We start from the raw sequence: 20,756 nt of genomic DNA, 5'->3' as shown, positions 1-20,756 counted from the left end.
TTTTATTGTACTATGTAATTTCTTGTTTCTTTTGTATGTTCTTCCCCCTATGGTATATCCCCCAGTGTTACTGTATTTTATTCTAGTCCCTTGGTATTGTATATATGTTTATTTGAATCAGGGAAGGGAAGGGGAACAACAGAATGGAGAGACAGAGGACAAGGGGGAAAACAATGCGACAGCGATAGTCACAAGACAATATGTTGGAAATGATCTGTACAACTTGGGGTTGAGGGGTGGGGGAGGGAAAGTAGGAAAAAAATGAGGGAAGGGGTAACAAGTTTGACAAGAAATGTACTCATTACCTTACTTATGTAACTATAACCCCTCTGGACATCACCCTGACAATGAAAGTTAAAAAAAAAATCTTCCAAAAAAGCCATAGAAGTGTGAGGCTTGGGAGCAGGGTGTCTTAGCTTTGGTTCTGCAGTGACTTGTTAAGTGACCTTGAGCAAGTCCTTGGATTTTTGGTCACTTGGCCTATAAACCAATAGGGGTGGACTGGGTGACCATCGTAGCCTTTTGTGAAATAAAATACCACTGTCAGTTCAGCACTGCTCTGGTGCCTCACTGGGAGCTTCTCTTATTTGCAGACTGCAGTGAAGACCTGTTCCACTGTCACACAGGCAAGTGCCTTCACACCAGCCTTTTGTGTGACGGATATGATGACTGTGGAGACCTGAGTGACGAGGAGAACTGTGGTGAGTCCAAGCACTGTTCTCTTGGAGATTCGTTAAACATCACAGAAGTTCAGAGCCTGTAGCTCACTCTTGGTAAATAGGATCCGCAGGTAAACTTACAACAGGTGAGGGTCTCTTATTCTTCAGAAGGAAGAAGTTTGTTGAAGCATTGTGTCCATCAGAAGTTATGTGTTGAAGCACCACCCACATAAACAGTCCTATTAGGACAATGTTAAAAGGAAGAGGAGTGGAATGATGGGTAAAACTTGTGCTGAATGTTCTTTCTCTGGGTCTGTGTTCTGTTTCCCCTCTCTCTAGAGCCAGTGGATTGGGGGAATTCTGAAACCTTGAGCAAAACTTTGCCAAAAGATACATTCATTATGAAGTGTTATACACCAAAGATCCCTCCTGTATTTGATTCCCAAGTACTACAGGGACTGCTTGTACATTAGCTAGACCTAAGGCCATGAAGACGTACTTTTATGTACAAATAAATGCTGACTTCTTAGCTTTCAAAGAATAAGCCTATCTTTTAAAGAACCATGCTCAACTACAAAGACCATCTTGTGAACTTAAACTAGCAAAGATTACTCTTTCCTATTGATCTTTTGGATTTATGACTAGGTTGGTCATTTTTGGAGCTATATTATTGACTGATAATAGGAATGTTGCCAGAGGAACAAATAGACAAACTGGGATGAGGATGGACACTGGGAAAATGTTGTTAGACTGAATCTGACCTTAGAGGCTTCCGAGGGAAGTCTTGGGGTGGTGAGGGTCACAAATAGTCTCATCTTGAGATAGTTGGTAGTTTCAGTTATTTCAGAAATATGGAAAAGTACATGGGTTATACAAAGCATCTTAGACTAGACAGATCTGATTCTCTTCTGGGATGGACTAAACTTGGGCAAGATATGAGAGAGAATTGTAAAATTCTATAAGTCATCTACTCCATCATTTTAGGAGGCTTTTGAGATCACCCAGCACACACTCCTTTTTGCAGTGAGATAACTTAGGAAATCCAGAAACCTCCTGCCATGAGTATAGCTTTGCAGCTTCATAGGTTAGTAGAAAGAGCCAAGGTAGGTTAGTGTGTGAAAAGAATTGTCTTGTCACTCAACGTCAAGCCTTTGAGAGTGCAACCAAGTCTGTGTTCTCAAGGTGGCTACTTTCTTCATCAGGTGGGGATACCATTTGTGCTCCAAAATACCCTTGAAGCTCTCTGGCCTCTGCAGAGTCTAGGACAGTGGCTCTGTTCATGAAGAGTCATGATTCTTCATTGATTCATTTATTGGTGAATCTACACAGATCTTTTAAAGGGCTGTTTCTGTTTCTCATGTCAGCCTATGGATTCTGCCATTTTGTATGAGGAAACTCAATGCTTAGTTCTTCCTCTCTCTTCTTTCCCTGCGGGAATGTAGTGACGGGGACAGAGTTGAAAGCCAGGCCAAAAGGAATCAAGAAACGGATACTATTTCATATTGCCTGCCCAGTCGTGATTTTAAGTAGCAGTTATCTATTAGCATAGTCCAACAGAAAATCTAGGCTTAGCATTCAGGATAGAGGATAGAAGGAGGCGCTTGCTTTCCCAGGCTCCAAGAGCTAAGTCACAATTCTTGGAAACATGACTTGACACAAACTGATTGTCACCTACCTTCATGGTGAAATGCAAACCACTATCCTACTTATTTGAGTCAGTGCAGAAATCTACATTTGTTTTTGCCTAAGAAAAGGCAAAGCAGCATAATGAGAGCGAAGTTGAGGCCCTGGGAAAGCGAGGCTGAATAGTTAATCATCTGAGCTAACATCTCCCACGATGGTATGGGTTTATGCTTGTTGATAAAGTGGCATGTTACTTGTGTCAGACCCATCAGGAATGATACTAGAGTACTGGGACAATGGGCATTGATTCTTCTTGACTAGAACTGGGAGCCTGACAATTCCAAGTGGTTTTTGTGCTATCTAGACTCATCTTCCTACATTTTTCCTTTTCTCCAGATTGTCATCCCACGAAAGAACACCGCTGTGGGGATGGGCGCTGCATCACGGTGGATTGGGTGTGTGATGGGGACCATGACTGCGTGGACAAATCTGATGAGGTCAATTGCTGTGAGTGTCCTGAGCATTCTTGTTTTGCTTCCCCCTACCCCCATTACTTCTTGTTGTCTAGTCTGTACTTGAGTTTGAGAACTGTTCTCAAGTTTCACTACCTAAACAACATTCAAACAGTCAGGAGGGCAATGATCCAGTGGTGTAATGACAATCAGTATATACTGTCTATGACATCATTGGTCTTTTCCTTCAACTCCAAGTTTAATTTGATTCATCCGGCCAAGTACATGTCTGCTTTTTCACTCATTGTTCATGTCTTTATATGTCTGTGTCTTTGTCAAAAGTAATGCTCTTGCCAGAGAACAGAGTATCTTTTCTTTTCTTTATTTTCCCCCTGCAAACGACATCTGAACAGCTAAACTCCTTGTAGGAACCTCCAAACATGTCCTCAGGGGACATTTGTGGGAGAATATGGGGAGAATTTCCAGAGAGAAGAGAGTCTGTAATGTTCTTACTGTGACACAGAAAGTATGTGATAATCATTACTGTTTAGCTCATTGTGTTTCTGAGTGGAGAAAAATTTTGTTGCTGCTTGTACCAAACCAGTAGCAAGTGTGAACATTAACCACTTTTTTACCTTCTAGAAAATATATTATTCCCCGGGTGTCAGTGGCTCACGCCTGTAATCCTAGCTACTCAGAAGGCTGAGATCTGAGGATCGTGGTTCAAAGCCAGCCTGGGCAGGAAGGTCCGCGAGACTCTTATCTCCAATAAACCATTAGAAAACCGCAAGTGGCACTGTGGCTCAAGCGGTAGAGCACTCGCCTTGAGCTGAAGAGCACAGGGACAGTGCCCAAGCCCAGAGTTCAAGCCCATCGACTAAAATAAAAAAAAAAAGAAAGAAAAAGAAAAAAGAAAGAAAATATGTTATTCTTAATTATAAAGAGTAAAAATTATTAAATATTTCCAGTTATCTATTGAGGAGACTATGATTGATCTGAAATAGTTACTTTGACATATTTCATGCAAATTTAAATTAGCATTTCATTTAACTTTTTTTTAATCTAGTAGACTTTTTTAATCTAGTAGAAAGAGTAGGTATAATATTTTACCCCGAAATTTGCTGGGTATTCTAAGATTCTGGGTGGGTATCCAAATCAGAGGATACTTAAAGATGCTTGATGGTTATATACATAGACATATCCCATATGTATAAATGGCATAAAATACAATTTGTATATACACATCCTGTATATATTTGCATATACATATTCTATCCTATACACATCATATTATATATTTTAAACTAATCTCTAGATTACTTATGCTATCAAACAGTGTTGAAAATAATTGCTAGAGTGAATTATTGTGTATGAACATCTGGTGTGTGGGCTTTATAAAACCCATTAACTCATATGCTATCTGATTGGACAGACACATAAAGTCAGTTTCCTCTGACTTGTCTGCCTGTACAAATAATTTCTTATGGCACACAGTGACATTAAATATCTCTTACTGGCCCTTAGCATAAAAAGGTTCCCTACCCCTAGTAGGAAATAATTTAAAAGAGTAACTATTTCTTTAGTAGAGGCATATTGTTTTCCCTAACCTTTTAAAATCATTATTAAGTGATTGTACAAAGAGATTGCAATTCTACGTGTCAGGTTATAAACACAATGCACTTTGTTCAGTGCCACCTCTTCCATCATTTCCCCCATGCTCCCCCTCCCATTCCTACCCTCAAGTTACATAGTTCAAATTTTATATACCATACAATGAATGTAATGATTGTATTTGCTCACCCTTCCCATTTTGTGTGCCCTGAACATTGTTTTGATCAGGGCTTGGTTGAATCTGTGGTTGTAGAACCCACAGCTGCTGTAAGTGATCAGCCAACTATGGTAGCCAACTAAGTGAGCTTGTCATTTGAGGCAAACTTAAACATGTGGTTATCAGTTGAAGCTTTCACAAAAGAAAAGTTAGATAGAACACTTCACCAACACAGTACTTGCTCTCCCTTGTCTCAAGTTGAATTTGAAACAGATAGTTACCTTGGTCCTTATCTGAGGAACAAATAGAATGGAGTGAGCTATATGATGTCCTGAAGCAAGCAAAAAGGCAAAAGCCATGATGTGAGGGAAAACAGGTCTGGCGCTGAGTCTCGATTCAAGTACTAAAGTCTTAATGTTGGGTGGCAGTTCAGTGAAATGAGATATAAGTGTGTGTGTGTGTGTGTGTGTGTGTGTGTGTGTGTGTGTGTGGCATGTGCACCTGCATGCCGGTCCTGAAGTTTGAATTTAGGGCCTGGGTGCTATTCCTGGACCTTTTTTCCCCTCAAAGCTAGTACTGTACTACTTGAGCCACGCTTCACTTCTGACTTTTTTGGTGCTTAATTGAGATAAGAGTCTCATGGACTTTCCTTCCCAGGCTGGTTTTGAGCCTCAATCCTCAGACCTCAGTCTCCTGAGTAGTTAAGATTACAGGCATGAGCCACGGGGAACCCTGGGATATTGGGTTTCTGATGTATAAAAAGAGGCTAGGCAGGGAGAAATTTCAAACCATTACAGAAGTCAGATGGTTAGTGGGTACCAGACTATCTTCTTCAAGTTAGTTTAGGGGTAAAGTGCTTACTGTGTGTTAGGCACTCACTGAGCCAACATTAGATTAGATTAGATTAGATACAGAAATGTTTGGGTTGTGTGAGAATTTCAGATCCTGTATACAATCTGCCTTGACTAGCCGGTCATATCATTGCTACCAACATAATCACATTGTTGTTAAGAGAAAGCTTAGTAAGTCCTCTTGGAAAAAAGGGAAAGTTCTAGGAGGAAATATTCTATTCAACAACCCCTGGAAATTTTTTTTGGGGGGGTCCGGTTGTGGGGCCTAAACTCTGGGCCTGGCTAGCGCTCTACCACTTGAGCCACAGCGCCACTTCTGGCTTTTTTCTTTTTGCTTATGTGGTGCTGAGGAATCGAACCCAGGGCCTCAGGCATGCAAGGCAAGCGCTCTACCACTGAGCCACCTTCCCAGCCCCACCCCTGGAATTTTTTTAAAAAGCAGTGATGCAAGTGTTCATGTGTGCATGATGCTTCATGCCTGCGAAGTGGGAATCGCTTCTCTATTCCGTAGACTGGAAGACGGATTAGTAACTCAGGTAACTATTATTCTGGCTTCTCCTAGCCTGTCACAGCCAGGGCCTGGTGGAATGCAGAAACGGACAGTGTATCCCCAGTGCTTTCCAGTGCGATGGAGATGAAGACTGCAAGGACGGGAGCGACGAGGAGGGCTGCAGCGACAGTGAGTGTGTCCCGAGCTCTTGCATTGTCCCTTTCCCGGTGGACCTTCCCAGTGCAGAGACCACCTGGAAGCTAGTAGGCTGAAAGTTAAGGCAGGTTTCCATGGAAATGATTCCAGATTTCCCAACACAGTGCACCACTTAGCCCAGAAACTGCTTCTTTCTTTTTGGGTATTTTGTATTACTTTCCAGCAGTTGTACCAAGGAGTTGTCATTCAACAAAGCAGTTTATATAGTGCTTCTTGATCTGTGCCATCCTTTCAACATGTTCACTCCTGTTTTAGCCCCTTCCCTCATTTTCTCAATCCCGTGGTACAGACGATGCATTCTGGAATGCCTTCTCCCTTCTTCCCCACTCCATTCATCTACCCTTCTTCCCCTGCCCCCATCCCTTACAAAGGATGCAAGTGGTTACAAATGAAGTAACTGAAGCCTATTAGACTCTATGGAGAGCTCAAATAGCATACTTCTGTCGAAAGACTGAGTCAGGTACTTTTTCTTTTGGTAAACAGAAAGCTCATCAATATGTGCTGAACAATCATGCCCAGGCAATGGGTGGAGGTGAAGCAACGTGGTTGACTTCAGTGAGCTGATTCATGAGCAAAGTCATGATCAAGAAAAAGTTTAGTGTGTAGTACCCAATTAAATGAGATTCAATTCCAATTAGAGGAAATTGGCTTCTGAAATTGAACGTAATGGCTTCCTAAAATAACTACGTTCAGAGAGAGGGTTTAATATCTCCCATTACCAAGTAATAAGCTTAAATATGCATTATAAGGAGTATGCTAGTCATGTATTAACCCCAAAATGCCCTGACACTGCCCTCAGTCTATGCTTCTCTGCATAGTCTCCTGGTTAAGAATATAAGCGTGATGCGCAGCACCTAGCTTCAGGCCCTGGCTTTACTACTTACCATCTGGATGATTTTAGGTGAGATACTCCAACCTCTTCAGCCCAGTTTCTGTCACTAAACACAACTTTTCCGGGATAACACCTGGTCAGAATGCCATTAAATGTCGTCTGCTATTACATGGTAGATAATGTTCAAGTATTTATTGGGCTATAGAACAAGCTAAAGAGACTGATCACCTTTAGATAAATGTTTCCTCATAAAGAATATTGATTATTAAGATAGCTTTAATAAAAAAGCATCCAAGACCTAAAGCCTCTAAAACATAAACTTGTAATAAATCACAATGTTTATTTAATCTCAGGAAATAATATGTAAGGAGAGCTTTGTTTTTTTTTAAATCACTTCTGAAATTCTAAAGGAAAGTCTTTGCTAAGTTTGAGTAATTGAGAGCACATTATCCAAGCAATTCCCTTTAGATCAAATCGTTCTACTTTCCATGTAATTCTATATAAACTCCAAGTAACTGTGGGATCTTTACTATGAAATGGCAGGATGTCTAGATCACTTCCTGATATGTGTGGAATGTAAAAGAAGTCATTATAAATGGGTAAAGAAGTGAAAAGAGAGTAAATTTACTTTATTGATTATTATGAATTCAACTTAAAATATGGATTATAGTGTTTACTATGGAGTTATTTATTGAGAATTCAGTGAAAACAAGACAGAGGAAGGAGATGGAACTCTTTTAGAGGAGACAAGCCTGCCAGGAATGAAGACTTGTAAGTCAGAATCTAACTGGAAAGTGACATAGATTACAAAAGGGAATTTGGGATGTTATGGAAGGTTTGCATGTCTCTGTGAAAGAACCCAGATAAAGCTTTTGGAGACGAGATACTGGAACATGGAGGCAAAGAATAAGTAAAGTTAACAAAGAAGAAAAACGTATCAGGCCTACAAGTACTGCGTGGCTAAAAGGTTTGGGGAGGAAGGAACAGGCATGTTTAGGCAACCTGGAGAAGGCCACTGTGATTGGAGTTGGATCTCACTGAAGGGTTAGGCTTCTAAAACCTTTCAGGCTCTGCCTCTGTTTACCTATCTGGTCTCCCTTACCCTTCTCTTTGATTGATTGATTGATGCTCCAGTTGCTGCACTTTGGGCCTTTTTTTCTTTCTTTTGAATGAACTGGGTTTGAACCAGATAGGTGCTCAACCACTTGAACCACTCCTCTAGTCCCTTCTCTCATTTTTGTCCACTTTGGCTGGTTTTGAAATAGAGTCTTGCTTTTCACTCAGGCCAGCCTGGACCATGATCCTCCTATTTATGCTTCCCACAGGAGTACATTACTGTGTCAAGCTTTAAAAAAAAATTTCCTATTGATAAAGAATATAGTTAACTTTTCTCCAGTCGCCTCAAACCATTATTCTCTTGATCTCAGCCTCAAAGTAAGTAGGATTATGGGCATACATCACTGTGTATTTGTGTATTATTTTTCTGCTATCTTTTGTCCTTCTCATTACAGCATTTCCCATCTGGCTAGAAGACTTCTTTGTGAAGGCTCTCCCTTCCAACCATCCCTGTCTTCAACTAGTCTTCAAGAGGACAGTCACAATCATTGTCATTGTCAGATTTTGTCCAAAGTAGGAGCTACTACCCAGAGGGTATCAGAGCCTTTTGGCTTCTACATAGACATCACACAACAGGCACTATATTAATTTGAATTGATTACTAATTCAAGAATGTCTGATGCCTTAAAAGTCACAAAAGAGCTTACATTTATGCTAACAATTCAGGATCTCCTGGAGAAAAAAGTTTGATCCTCCTGATTCTAAACAAAAACTAGTGACATTTCTTTTCTTCAAGGTGAAATGTGATTGACAATGTTCACATTGGAAATGAGAAGGATCACAGGATAATACGCACTCTCATAGAGTTCTAGATGAGAGTGTTGCAGATAAACTCACAGTACTGTTTGTACTGAGATTTCCTAAATTCCATGTGACATATCTGAAAATAATTGACCACAATAATAAGGGAGAGATGAAAGATAATGGACAGTCGTTTTTTTTTTACTTTATCCACTTAATCTACAAATGACCAGGAAATCAATGGGAAAAGCAGCCCCTTCTCTATATCCCATTAGGGCAAAGATTGTTGCCATTCACTTGGAAATGAGAGACCTGGTTCTCAGATCATCACAGCCAGCCTGGTGACATTTTTCAAAGATATACTAAAAATATGGATAACAGCTGCAAAAATGCACATTATGATAACATGTCAGTGTTGTGTTGGTGTTGATGCTCTATTCATTACTAAAGAAGTGGATTTCCTCAGCAGGGAAAATTGAGAGCAACGGAGTCTTTTAAACATATTCTTTTGGCATTCAGAATTTCAATATCTTTATATTACCTTCTGTCCTTCCAAGTATAGGTACACAAGTAAAATGAGAGTACTATTTTTTCCCTATTCAAAGAAACACCCACCTGGTTCTAGGATTGTTTTTGTTTTTGTTGTGTGTGTGTGTGTGTAGTTGGTTAATTTCTTTCATTCCTCCTGAGTACTTTTCGAATAGCTGGATTGAATTTAGTTGCCAGGAAAATGAACCCAGAAAGCACCTATTCCACATGGGTTCATGAGTTTGGGAAAAGGTGGAAGGAAATACAGGTTGGGACATTCCTCAGTTCCACTAAACACTTCCCATCCTTCAAATCATGGGTAAGGAATGTATGGGTGATCAAAGCCACTGTGCCTTTCCCCCACCATAGGTCCCCCTCCATGCCAAGAAGGAGACCAAAGATGCCTCTACAGTCCCTGTCTGGATTCCTGTGGCGACAGCTCCCTGTGCGGCCCAGACAGCAATCTGAGCAACTGTAGTAAGTACAACACCTGACAAACGCGATCATGTGACATGGCGACACTCAGCCCTTTTCCTCCACCATGACATGGAACCTCTCAAGTCTGGCATCTCTCCAAAAACTAAGGATATCTCCTTGCGTTTTTCTTCTGAAAAGTTGCATGTGGTAGCAGAAGAGAAGCAAAATGGTCTTAATTAGCTTAGATCAGAAACAAATGTGTCGTAGTGAATGGACCATAAATCCACATTGCTCCATGTCATTACCATCACTTTCCAATCCACAACGGCTCCCATAGATTATTTTCTTGGCTCCATCCACAGGCAGATGCTATCTTTCTTCCCTTTTCATGCACAGCTTCCAAAACGGAAAGTTTATCCAAGAAGCAATAGGAGGTAGCCACATAAAACTTTGGCAGGCTGTTCTTTTCATGGATTTATTTTCACCTTTCCCAAACTTTGGTGGCCTGGAATGGTTTCGGAGCCACTGTGTTCATTTGTTTCAGTGACGATGTAATGGCTCCGAATGGTAGAAGCAGGTGGCTCCCACTAAATTTTTCAGAAGGGATCATCTGAGGGGAGAGAGAGAGAGGGCAAAGGGAAGAATACTGAACAGACTCATGGGAAATTGACACTGAATCAGAAAATCCCCAATGATGGATGTCCAGAAACAATGTCTTACATGTGGGCTCATTTTTACTTCCCTCTTCCACTTTTGGTTATTAATTGCTTGGCTCATCGTCAGCTCAGGGTTAGAACTCTAGAAGCTGGCCAGTCTGGTCTCATTTGTCCAGAGGCAATTACGTCTTCACAGACATCCTCTCAGCCAAGGCCGCTGAAGGCTGCAAGGCTGACAGGGCAAAGGACTCAAGGCCTTGGATTGGCTGCAGTTTTCTTGGCCTGGTAGCCATTAGGGAGTCTGGAGGTTACCATAAAAGTGAGTTGATTTGCATTTCTTTTATGGCTAGGGAGGTTGAGCATTTCTTCATGTGTCTATTGGCCATCCTTCTTTCCTCTTCAGAGAAGTTTTTCTTTAAGGCTTTAGCCCACTTATTTTTTGGGCAGTTGTTTCTTTGAAGATTTGTTGTTGGGGGATTTAACTTTTTGAGTTCCAGGTATATTTTAGATATGAGACCCTTGTCTGTTGTGTGGCTAGTGAAGATCTTCTCCAATCCGTGGGCTTTCTATTGATCCTGCTAGCTATGCCCTTTGCCATGCAGAAGCTCTGCAATCCCATTTGTCCAATCTTTCTTTGATTTGTTGTGTTTCTGGGTCTCTATTAAGAAAATTTTGGCCTGTGCCAAGGAGACCTAGGGTTTCTCCTATTCCATCCTGTAATGTTTTCAGAGTGTCTGCTTTGACTCCGAGGTCTTTGATCAATTTGGAGTTGATTCTGGTGCAGGGTGATAGATAAGGATCTAGCTTTAGTTTTCTACAAGTAGTTAACCAGTTTTGCCAGCACCATTTACTGAAGAGGTTGTCTTTCTTCCATTCTATAGTCATAAAAGAAATGCAAATCAAAACAACATTGAGATATCACCTCACTCCGGATAGAATGGCTATAATTAAGAACTCTAATAACAACAGATGCTGGAGGGGATGTGGACAGAAGGGAACCTTACTACATTGTTGGTGGGAGTATAAACTTGTTTAACTACTTTGGAAAGCAGTATGGAGGTTCCTCAAAAGACTCCACATAGAGCTCCCCTATGACCCAGCAATCCCACTTTTGGGCATTTACCAAAATGATCACAAACAAGACCACACTAAAGCTACCAGCACAATTATGTTTATTGCAGCACTATTTACCATAGCTAAGATATGGAACCAACCCAGATGCCCCTCAGTAGATGAATAAATCAAGAAAATGGGGTATATATACACAATGGAATTCTATGCCTCCATCAGAAAGAATATCATTGCCCCATTTGTTAGGAAATGGAAAGACTTGGAAAAAATTATATTAAGTGAAGTCAGCCAGGCCCAAAGAAACATAGGTCCCATGGTTTCCCTTATTTGCAATAACTAGTGTATGTCTGAGTCAAACAGAAAAGGTCAGACAAGTTGATGTTAGGGGAATGAACCCCAAGATAAGTATTCAAATTTTTTCTTTCATGCAATTGTTTCTAATATATTTATAAGATGATTTCATTGTTGCTTTGTATGTCCCTCCCCCACGGTATAACCCCTGCTTTCACTGTGTTTGATGTTGGTATAATTTGTGGAGGGGAAGGGCAAAAACAAATCGTTTAACTAGGGATAAAGGTGGACCCATTGCAACAATGAGATGTACAAGTCATTATGTCGAAAACGAACTTTACAACTTTGGTGAGGGGAGTATGGGAAGGGAGGGAGAGGGGAAACAAAGAGGAGGCAACAAGGCTTGATAAGAAATGTACTCGTTATCTTGCCCATGTAATTGTAACTCATCTGTATGGTATATTCACAATAACCAAGAGAGAGAGAGAGAGAAAAAAAAGTGAGTTGAGGAGTTTGAAGGAGGAGGCTATTTCTGAGCCTCCAAGTGACAGGAGTTTGTGTTACATGGCCACTAGTTAACTGTTGCCTGCCAGTGAGGTATTCAGCGCTCTGTAGTTCTCATATTTAGGATAGTTCCTTTTTTCTGTTGCTAGCTGTACAATACCAGAGACAAAGTAAGTTATAAAGAATTGAACTTTATGGTTCTGGTCTAAGCATGAGAGGCTCTATGTGCGGCCATATATTCTTGTAGGCAGAGTACTAGTACAACATGGAGCATCACATGCAAAGAGACAGAGGCTGATTCTCACCATCTCATGAAATATTATGCATCCTTCCAGTGAGCCCCAAACATATACCAGGTGGGATCCAGTTCTTAGTTAAACTCCTGAGGTGACACCAGTATGTAACAAAAAGTTTACTATGACTGCTCTGGCGCTGATTTCTAGTGGCTGCAGGAATAGGTGACTCTTCTAAAAATGAATATGAAAAAGGTTGTATGTTCTTAGGTACATTTTAGATTATCAGACATGCTTACAATTAAAAGTGAACAGAAATCCAGAGACCATATCTGATGAAACAATGTACCTATAGGCCTTAAAGATCAGAAATAGCTTTTAGCAGTTTGTGTTACCCTGTCCAGTCATAGCTCAGCATCATATGCACCTTTGTGTCCTATTGGGAAGTAAGATGCAGACATATCTTTGCATTAGGGGTTTGGAGCAAGGATGCAATTCATCTCAAATAACTCTCCCTTAGTGTGCGATCCCAAAATCCAGTGGAAAGGGCTATTCTTGGGCATGTCTTTCTCCATCTCTGTCTCCGTGTTTATCGTGGTCATGTGAGTCATGGTATGAATGTCAGGCCCCCAGGATACCCTCTATGTCTCCCATAGCATTCTTCTATCATTGCTTCTATGTGCCTACTCACACATTTTATTTTCTCTGTACTCTAAGGCTCTTATTCAACAGTGAAGCAGAGAAAGATATTACTAGTTTTTGCTCTGAATAACTTTCAATGGATCTATAGTTTTCTGGTCTCTCTTTGAAAGCTGAAAGGAACAAAATGTACAGAGGATATGGCAAAAAAATATCTAAGGTCAAACCTTGGTTGAATCTAAGGTTAAAACCTTTAGTCCTTGGGAGCAAATAATAGATGGGAGAAAAGATCTCTATGAAAGCATTCCCAGTGAATAAGTGAGAAGAAAAGGACTGAATTTAATTTGAATATTAGTAGTGAGTGACACAAAATGGGTCCAAGGATGAAGTACCTGCAATACTGATATCACAAAAAGAAGGAAATTAGACACAATGTGACTCCTAACAAAACAAACAAACAAACATTACAACCACCTATCACCAGCCAAATGCAGGAAGCAGAGTCACCTCTCCATATTCAGCTGCCAGAGTTCAGGAAATAGATTATGTGAAGGCATGTGTAACTATCAGGGTGTACGACCAGCAAAATCCAAACTCTGCTACCCTCTACGGGTTGAATCCTTGAGGTTTTTACTAGTAAAATCATTTTTTAAAATACCTATGGGATTGAGAGAGCAATCTCGAGATTTTAAGAGTTAAAAGATAAAACAAGTTTATTTTTTCAAATAGGCAAGCCTGAACTACAGTAATCAGGTAGTAGTTTCTACTTTTGTCATAAGACATTAAAGAAGAGCAAGAAAAGTGACAACTGTGACATGTATTGTTACTTTGGGGGAGAAAGAAGAAGATTGAGGTAGAATAGGTACATGGAGAAGTTTCTGGGTCTCGGTCAAGTATCAGTGTCTTGTTCTGGGCATTGCTAACAATCATGAAGTTATGAAGATGTTCACATGATAATATTTCACCGGATTATTATAAATAATGGCAAAAGGAGTGTTAACATTTGAGGCAAAGAAGCATCTTTGAATATTATAGATGAAACTGGATGCTGAAAAGTGACCTCTTGTCATGAAAATGACCATGACTGAATATATGACTTCCAGTGGCTTCTGAATATTGCTTCATGACAGGGATGTAACATCTTTGAGTTTATACTCCCAACTTTAGGGTGAAGTTTAAAAGTTCATTCAGAACCTAAAAGGTGAAATACTGACATCTCACCAGGCTTCTTTTTTAAAATGGATGTTTATTTAACCTCATCCACACTCAAGACACTTGAGCAGTTACTGCTGAAATTTGTGCAGAAAGCTCCGGTCTGTGAGCACCCTCCCATTTGTGGTGCGATCGCCCTCTAGTGGCCTTGTGAATCAGGCTCATGAGTGAGTCTCATGCTTAACAAATAAAAGTATATTGATGTCATATATCATAGATTTGAGGCTTGATAGGTATCTTGAGAGCTTAACTTATGAAGGAATAAAACATAATATCCAACCAACTTTACCATCCTCAATAAAGATCTTCAAAATAATATATGCACATTACTTAATGCTTTTTATCTCCCTTGGCTCTGAAATACTTTGAACTTAAATTTTTATCATAAATCCAAAGTGACACATTCTCCACGTTTCAAAAGATGGAAGAATTGTTTGTGCATTATGTCTTATTTTCCAAGAGGAAATACACTAATAACAAGTTAAATATTGATGGGGTGGTAGGAAATAAAAAAGAGGGGGACAAAAGACCACGTCAAAAATTAGTGTGAATCCAAACAAGACCACACTAAAGCTACCAGCACGACTATGTTTATTGCAGCACTATTTACCATAGCTAAGATATGGAACCAACCCAGATGCCCCTCAGTAGATGATGGATCAAGAAAATGTGGTATATATATACAATGGAATTCTATGCCTCCATCAGAAAGAATGACATTGCCTCATTTGTTAGGAAATGGAAAGGCTTGGAAAAAATGATATTAGGTGAAGTAAGACATGCCCAAAGAAACATAGGTCCCATGATTTCCCTTATTTGCAATATCTAGTATATGTCTGAGTCAAGCAGAAAAGGTCAGATAAGTTGATGTTAGGGAAATGAACCCTAAGCTATGTATTCAAATGTTTTTTTTCTTTCATGCAATTGTTTCTAACACATTTATAGGATGATTTCTTTGTTGCTTTGTATGTCCCTTCCCCACAGTATAACCCCTGCTTTCACTGTATTTGATGTTGGTATAATTTGTGGTGGGAAAGGGCAAAAACAAATCGTTTAACTAGGGATACAGGTGGACCCATTGCAACAGTGAGATGTACAAGTCGTTATGTCGAAAACTAACTTTACAACTTTGGTGAGGGGGTGGGGGGCAGTATTGGGGGGTTGGGGGGGAGGATGGGAAGGGATGGGAAGGGGAAACAAAGGAGGAGGCTACAATGCTTGATAAAAAATGTACTCATTATCTTGCCCATGTAATTGTAACTCCTCTGCACAGTATTTTCACAATAAAAAAAATTAGTGTGAATGATCTAATTTTGTAAAATTATAAGAATATTAAAATACTGAAGATATATGCATTACAAACTTACAGTCAGGGATAAATAATGAAGCAACTAAAGCATAGAATAACAATAATAGAAGAATAATAAGAATAACAAGAATGAGAATAAGAAAGAATAGTTTGATTGTTCTTTGGCAAAAGCAATTAGAAACCTCTGTTTAAGTCTACAAAGGTCTGTGTGAACAATGTGAGCAGGGAAAGATACGGAAAGACACAAGAAGGCGTGAAAAGGGACAGGAATGTCCAAGCCTCCCCCCCCCCCTCAGCTTTGGGAGTTGATGGATGGAATGAGGGAGATGATTTACTATTTCTTTCTGTTTCTGCTTCTTATTATGCACTGTTTCTTTCTTTTTAGTATTATTTTCATTTTTACAGGATACTTTTTTTGCAATCTGAAAAAAAAGTTTAAATGGTTTTCTTTGTCTCCGTCTGGGGATATAATAATGAATTACTGTCACCCAGGTGGTTTGTAAGCATCAGCCATTGAGTCTCATGTTCTCAAGGCTGGCCGTGTGAGGTCAGGATGCCCACACCCTCTGATGAGGAAGCCCTGTGGGGTGGGGGTGGCCGACTTCTCATTGTGTCTTCACACAATGGAAAGAGGGTGGGAGGGTTCCCAAGGCTCCATTTGCAAGCTCATTAATCCCACTGAAGAAGGCTCTGCTTTCCTGACCTAATTATTTACCATAGACCCAATTCTAATAGTAACTCCTTGGGATTTAAAATAGGAACTCTGGGGGTGAAAGGGCACAAACATTCAGCCCTCAACACTCCTCCACAAATCAAAGAATACAATAACTGGACCTTCCCTAGCTCCTTTTTTTTATATGTGTGTGTGTGTGTGTGTGTGTGTGTGTGTGTGTGTGTGTGCTTATTGCTCAAGATTATGCCCAATTGCCAGCACGGGGCCTTCCCTAGGAAGTCAAGAGTGCAATTACACAGTCACACCTTGTTATTAATGTTTGCAATCTGGCCAGTGTGAGATTCCTTATGAACATGGCATCTGTGAAGGCCTCAGTTTCTTGCCATGAATAAGTAGTCTAGGGCTATTTTAATATTCCACAGCAGCCCTTACTGATGATCTATTCGCATGCGTGCCACTTTTCTATCGAGTAAATAAGTTTAATTCGAATAATTACTCTTAATAAGGCCTGGAGTCTTCAGTCTGCCTAGGCTAATTTTGCCAAGACACTTGTCTGATTACCTGTCTCACTTCAGGGAATGTGACACAAGCACTATGAACTCCCAGGAAACAGGCAGCCTCTACTGTACTTCACCAAACCTACTCTAAGCCTTCTACTCTTAAAGGAGTTCCTCAGTGCTTCCTTGAGTCACCTCTTCTCTGTCTTGTTTCTCTGTGCCTCTAGCATTTTGTTCAATAACATTGTCTGAGTAGGTTCAGGATGCTATCACAAAAATACCATAGCCTTGCCAATGCCAGTAGCTCACATTTGTAATCCGAGCTACTCAGGAGACTGAGAGCTGAGGATCATGATTTGAAGCCAGCCTGGGCAGGAAAATCCATAAGACTCATCTCCAGTTGACTGCCAAAAAGAAGTAGCACTGTGACTCAAATGGTAGAGCAACAGCCATGCAGGTGTTAAATGCTAAGGGACAATGCTCAGGCCAAGTTCAAGCCCCAGTGTCCACACACACACACACACATATTATAAACTAAGTGCCTTATACAGCAAATTTTTGTGTTTCATAGTTCTGGGAGGCTGGGGTCCAAGATCAACGTGTCTGGGTGAGGATTTCCCTCCTTGTTTGCAGCCAAAACACCTTCTTACTGTATCTGCACTTGGTGGATAGTGCAAAGGGTCTAGTCTCATCTCTTTGTGTTAGGATAGTACTCTAGATGTAGTACTTCATTGAAATCTAATTTACCTCCAGAAGCCCCGCCCCATATGCTACCCTGGTGGGGGGCATGTGGCTTTGGAAACAAGGGAATCACAGGATTCAGACCAGGATATGTATTACCCTCGTCAGCTCAGACTTTTCCACAGCAACCAGCGTGTGCCATTTATTTCCCTCGCCAAGATTTTCTTAATGGCAGGATGAGTCTCTTTCATCACTTACGTTTTCATTGCCTAGTATCCTTCTCCTCCTCCTCTTTTCTTTCCTTCAGCCTGGCACTGTGTTGGGTAGGGTATACAGATTCTGAGATCAAGAATTAGTGTCATTTTTTCCAAAAAAAAAACCCTCAAAATTTCTGGGTACTTGTGGCTCATGCTTGTAATCCTAGCTGCTCAGGAGGCTAAGATATGAGGATCAAGGTTCAAGGCCAGCCCAGAAAGGAAAGGTTGTGAGACTCTTCTATTTCCAATGAACCATCAAAAGCCTAACATGGAGCTATGGCTCACATGGTAGAGCAACAGCCTTCAGTTGAAAGAAAAAAAAACCTAAAGGACAATGCCTGAGCCTTGAATTCAAGCGTTAGTACTGGCATAAAAACAAAACGAAACAAACCATCCTCAAATTTGTGTGAGTAGGGGAGACAAGTAAATATAAAACACAATAGAATATAACAAGTATAGAACGGTCACATGCTTAAGATACCAGGACACTCAGAAGAGACTCAGTCTAGGAGGAGAAATGTGAAGAGTGGTTAGCTCAGGAAACATCCTGAAAGAGGTGTCCATACTGAGTCTGCCAAGCCATAGAGGAGACAAGTTGGTGGGGAGACTAGAAAAGGGGAGTAAAGGAAGCAGTCCTGGGCAGCTGGGAGCATTGTCCCATTGGAGGTCCCATTTTAGGCATGCCAAGAAAAGAGAGGCCAAACGGGGTACATCCAATTCTTAAAATCACAGCATTGCTGAGGAGCAGAATTCATACTCAGCAGAGACTTGCTGTTGGCAGAGTTACAGGTGGGAAGTTAAGGCTGTGGTTGAAGAAGGAGACGCCCTGGTTTCTAAGCTTAAACATCTGGGTTTTGTCCTCATCAGCAAGAAGTCTCCAAGAGATGTCAGCCTCCTCCTGCCCTGAGTTGTAGCCTTCGATTTCAGTCTATTGATCAACAATAAAGGGTGTAAGCAGAAGTTGTCTGTGTATTTAATTAAATTCATTGACTTTTTTAAATGGCCATGAAGATAATAGGGTTTATTCTTTGTTAGAAGTGATGAATTAATCAGAAGCAGGCAAATGGAAGTGAATAAAAACAGTGATGGAAGGGAGTCATTTTGAGTTAAGTTCCATCAAAGAAATGAATGAGAAAAGAACTGTGTAAAATGTGCATGCTGGGCACTGTGCTAGCTTTTCTAAACAGAAATGAATCTTAGATCACCATGCACTTCATTAATCAACTTCCTCATGTTTTTGTTAATCCCAGAACAATGATATATAGTACTTGCATTTTAGTCTCAGCTACTCTAAAGACAAAAAGTAAAACACTTCAAGTTAGTATGAAGTTGTTTTTATCTGGGCAATTGGGAGAGGGGGGCAAAAAAAAGGCAATTCATATGTGTATTTTGTTTGTTTTTATTGTCAGGTCAATGTGAACCAATTACCCTGGAACTTTGCATGAATCTGCCCTACAACCACACAAATTATCCAAATTACCTTGGCCATCAGACTCAAAAGGAAACCTCCATCAGCTGGGAATCTTCTCTCTTCCCCGCACTTGTTCAGACCAACTGTTACAAATACCTCATGTTTTTTGCTTGCACCATTTTGGTTCCAAAGTGTGATGTGAACACAGGCCAACGCATCCCCCCTTGCAGGTAAATTTCATCTAAAAACATAAGCAACTTGAAACAGTGATGAAAAGCAAAATAAAATTGGTGGGTCTCTCACAAGCATTCCTCACTTATCTCATGGACAACCAAAGGAGCAAAGAGTTACTTGAGTTTGGACAAAATAAACGTTGCTTAGGAGCTCTAGACTTAACAAGTAACATGTGTAAATGGGAAAGAAGTCAGAGTTGTAAACAAATAGTTGACTAAGTATTTACATTGATGACAGGTCACATGTTTTGATCAAGTAAGATCACATGTATTTAATTTTGGTGGATCAAGAAGTGGTTTTGTTTTTTTTTTTAATATAAGTTAGCTGGGTGCTGGTGGCTCCCATCTATAATCCTTGCTACTCAGAAGACTGTGATGTGAAGATTATGGTTCAAAGCCAGTCTGGGCAGAAAAGTCCCTTTGAGACTCTTTTTTTTTTTTTTTTTTGGTCCGGTCGTGGGGCCTGAACTCTGGGCCTGGGTGCTGTCCCTCAGCTCTTCAGCTCAAGGCTAGCACTCTACCACTTGAGCCACAGAGCCACTTGAGCCTTCCCAGCTCCATGAGACTTTTATCTCCAATTAACCACTCAAAAACCAGAAATGGCGCTGTGGCTTAAAGTGGAAGAGCACTAGCCTTGAGCAATAGAGCTCAGGGACAGCACCCAGGCCTTGAGTTCAAGTCTCATGATTGACAAAAAAATAAAATTAAAAATTATTGCTGGGGGTGTGGCTTAGTGGTAGAGTTTAACATGTCCAAGCAAGGCCCTGGCTCAGTACCATTCTGGTCGCAGACAAAGTTAAAAAATATTTTTCAGGGAGACAGGACACCTCCCTGCCAACCTCACAGGTTGGAGGGAGATGAATATCACTGACATTTTCTGTCTGAATGAAACAAGTCAGGGTCAGCATTATAAGCCAGCAGCTTGGACCTGGGTCTAAGGAATATCCTAGGACCAAGTCTATTTCTGTGGCTCTCATTGTCTGACGTCTAGCCCTAGATCTTCTCTAGCTGCTTTAGTAGCCTTAGGACCAATTGCTTAGTCTTTCTCAGACTCAGTTCCTTCACCTGATGATGGAAATATGCAAACAGTTGTTGGCTTTTTAGGAGAGCACATGAAATAAATGTTCATAAATGTGGACTGAAAGCTCTTTGATGCCTGATAGAGCTAGGAGGATAGCACAGAACACAATTGCTTATTCGTAGTATTTTTTCCCTCTTCTGCATCTTATGCTAAAGGTTATGGACAGAGACTTTGTGCAATATGGCTGCCCCAAAGGTGGTTGCTCTTTCCATCAGAGTTATTTTCCATCTTTTCTATCAGAGGTGCTGATCAGATGTGCTTGCGTACACATGAGTGGTGACTATAGAAACCAGATGTTGGGATCAGAAGTCACTT

General features: G+C 40.6%; 1 protein-coding gene across 1 annotated transcript in view; it reads left to right on the top strand.

The window, feature by feature from the left end:
- Positions 1 to 20,756, top strand: part of Corin (corin, serine peptidase) — a 174,774-nt gene that overhangs the window by 113,518 nt on the left and 40,500 nt on the right. The window contains exons 5-9 of the mRNA XM_013008979.1: positions 594 to 701; positions 2,679 to 2,789; positions 5,916 to 6,032; positions 9,646 to 9,753; positions 19,126 to 19,357. Coding sequence (XP_012864433.1) covers positions 594 to 701; positions 2,679 to 2,789; positions 5,916 to 6,032; positions 9,646 to 9,753; positions 19,126 to 19,357 — 676 coding nt within the window. The remainder of the gene's footprint in view (positions 1 to 593; positions 702 to 2,678; positions 2,790 to 5,915; positions 6,033 to 9,645; positions 9,754 to 19,125; positions 19,358 to 20,756) is intronic.

This window comes from Dipodomys ordii, unplaced genomic scaffold (assembly GCF_000151885.1).
Source record: "Dipodomys ordii isolate 6190 unplaced genomic scaffold, Dord_2.0 Scaffold8, whole genome shotgun sequence".
NCBI lineage: Eukaryota > Metazoa > Chordata > Mammalia > Rodentia > Heteromyidae > Dipodomys > Dipodomys ordii.
The sequence above is the reverse complement of the archived record's forward strand: the minus strand, read 5'-3'. Positions and strand labels throughout refer to the sequence as shown.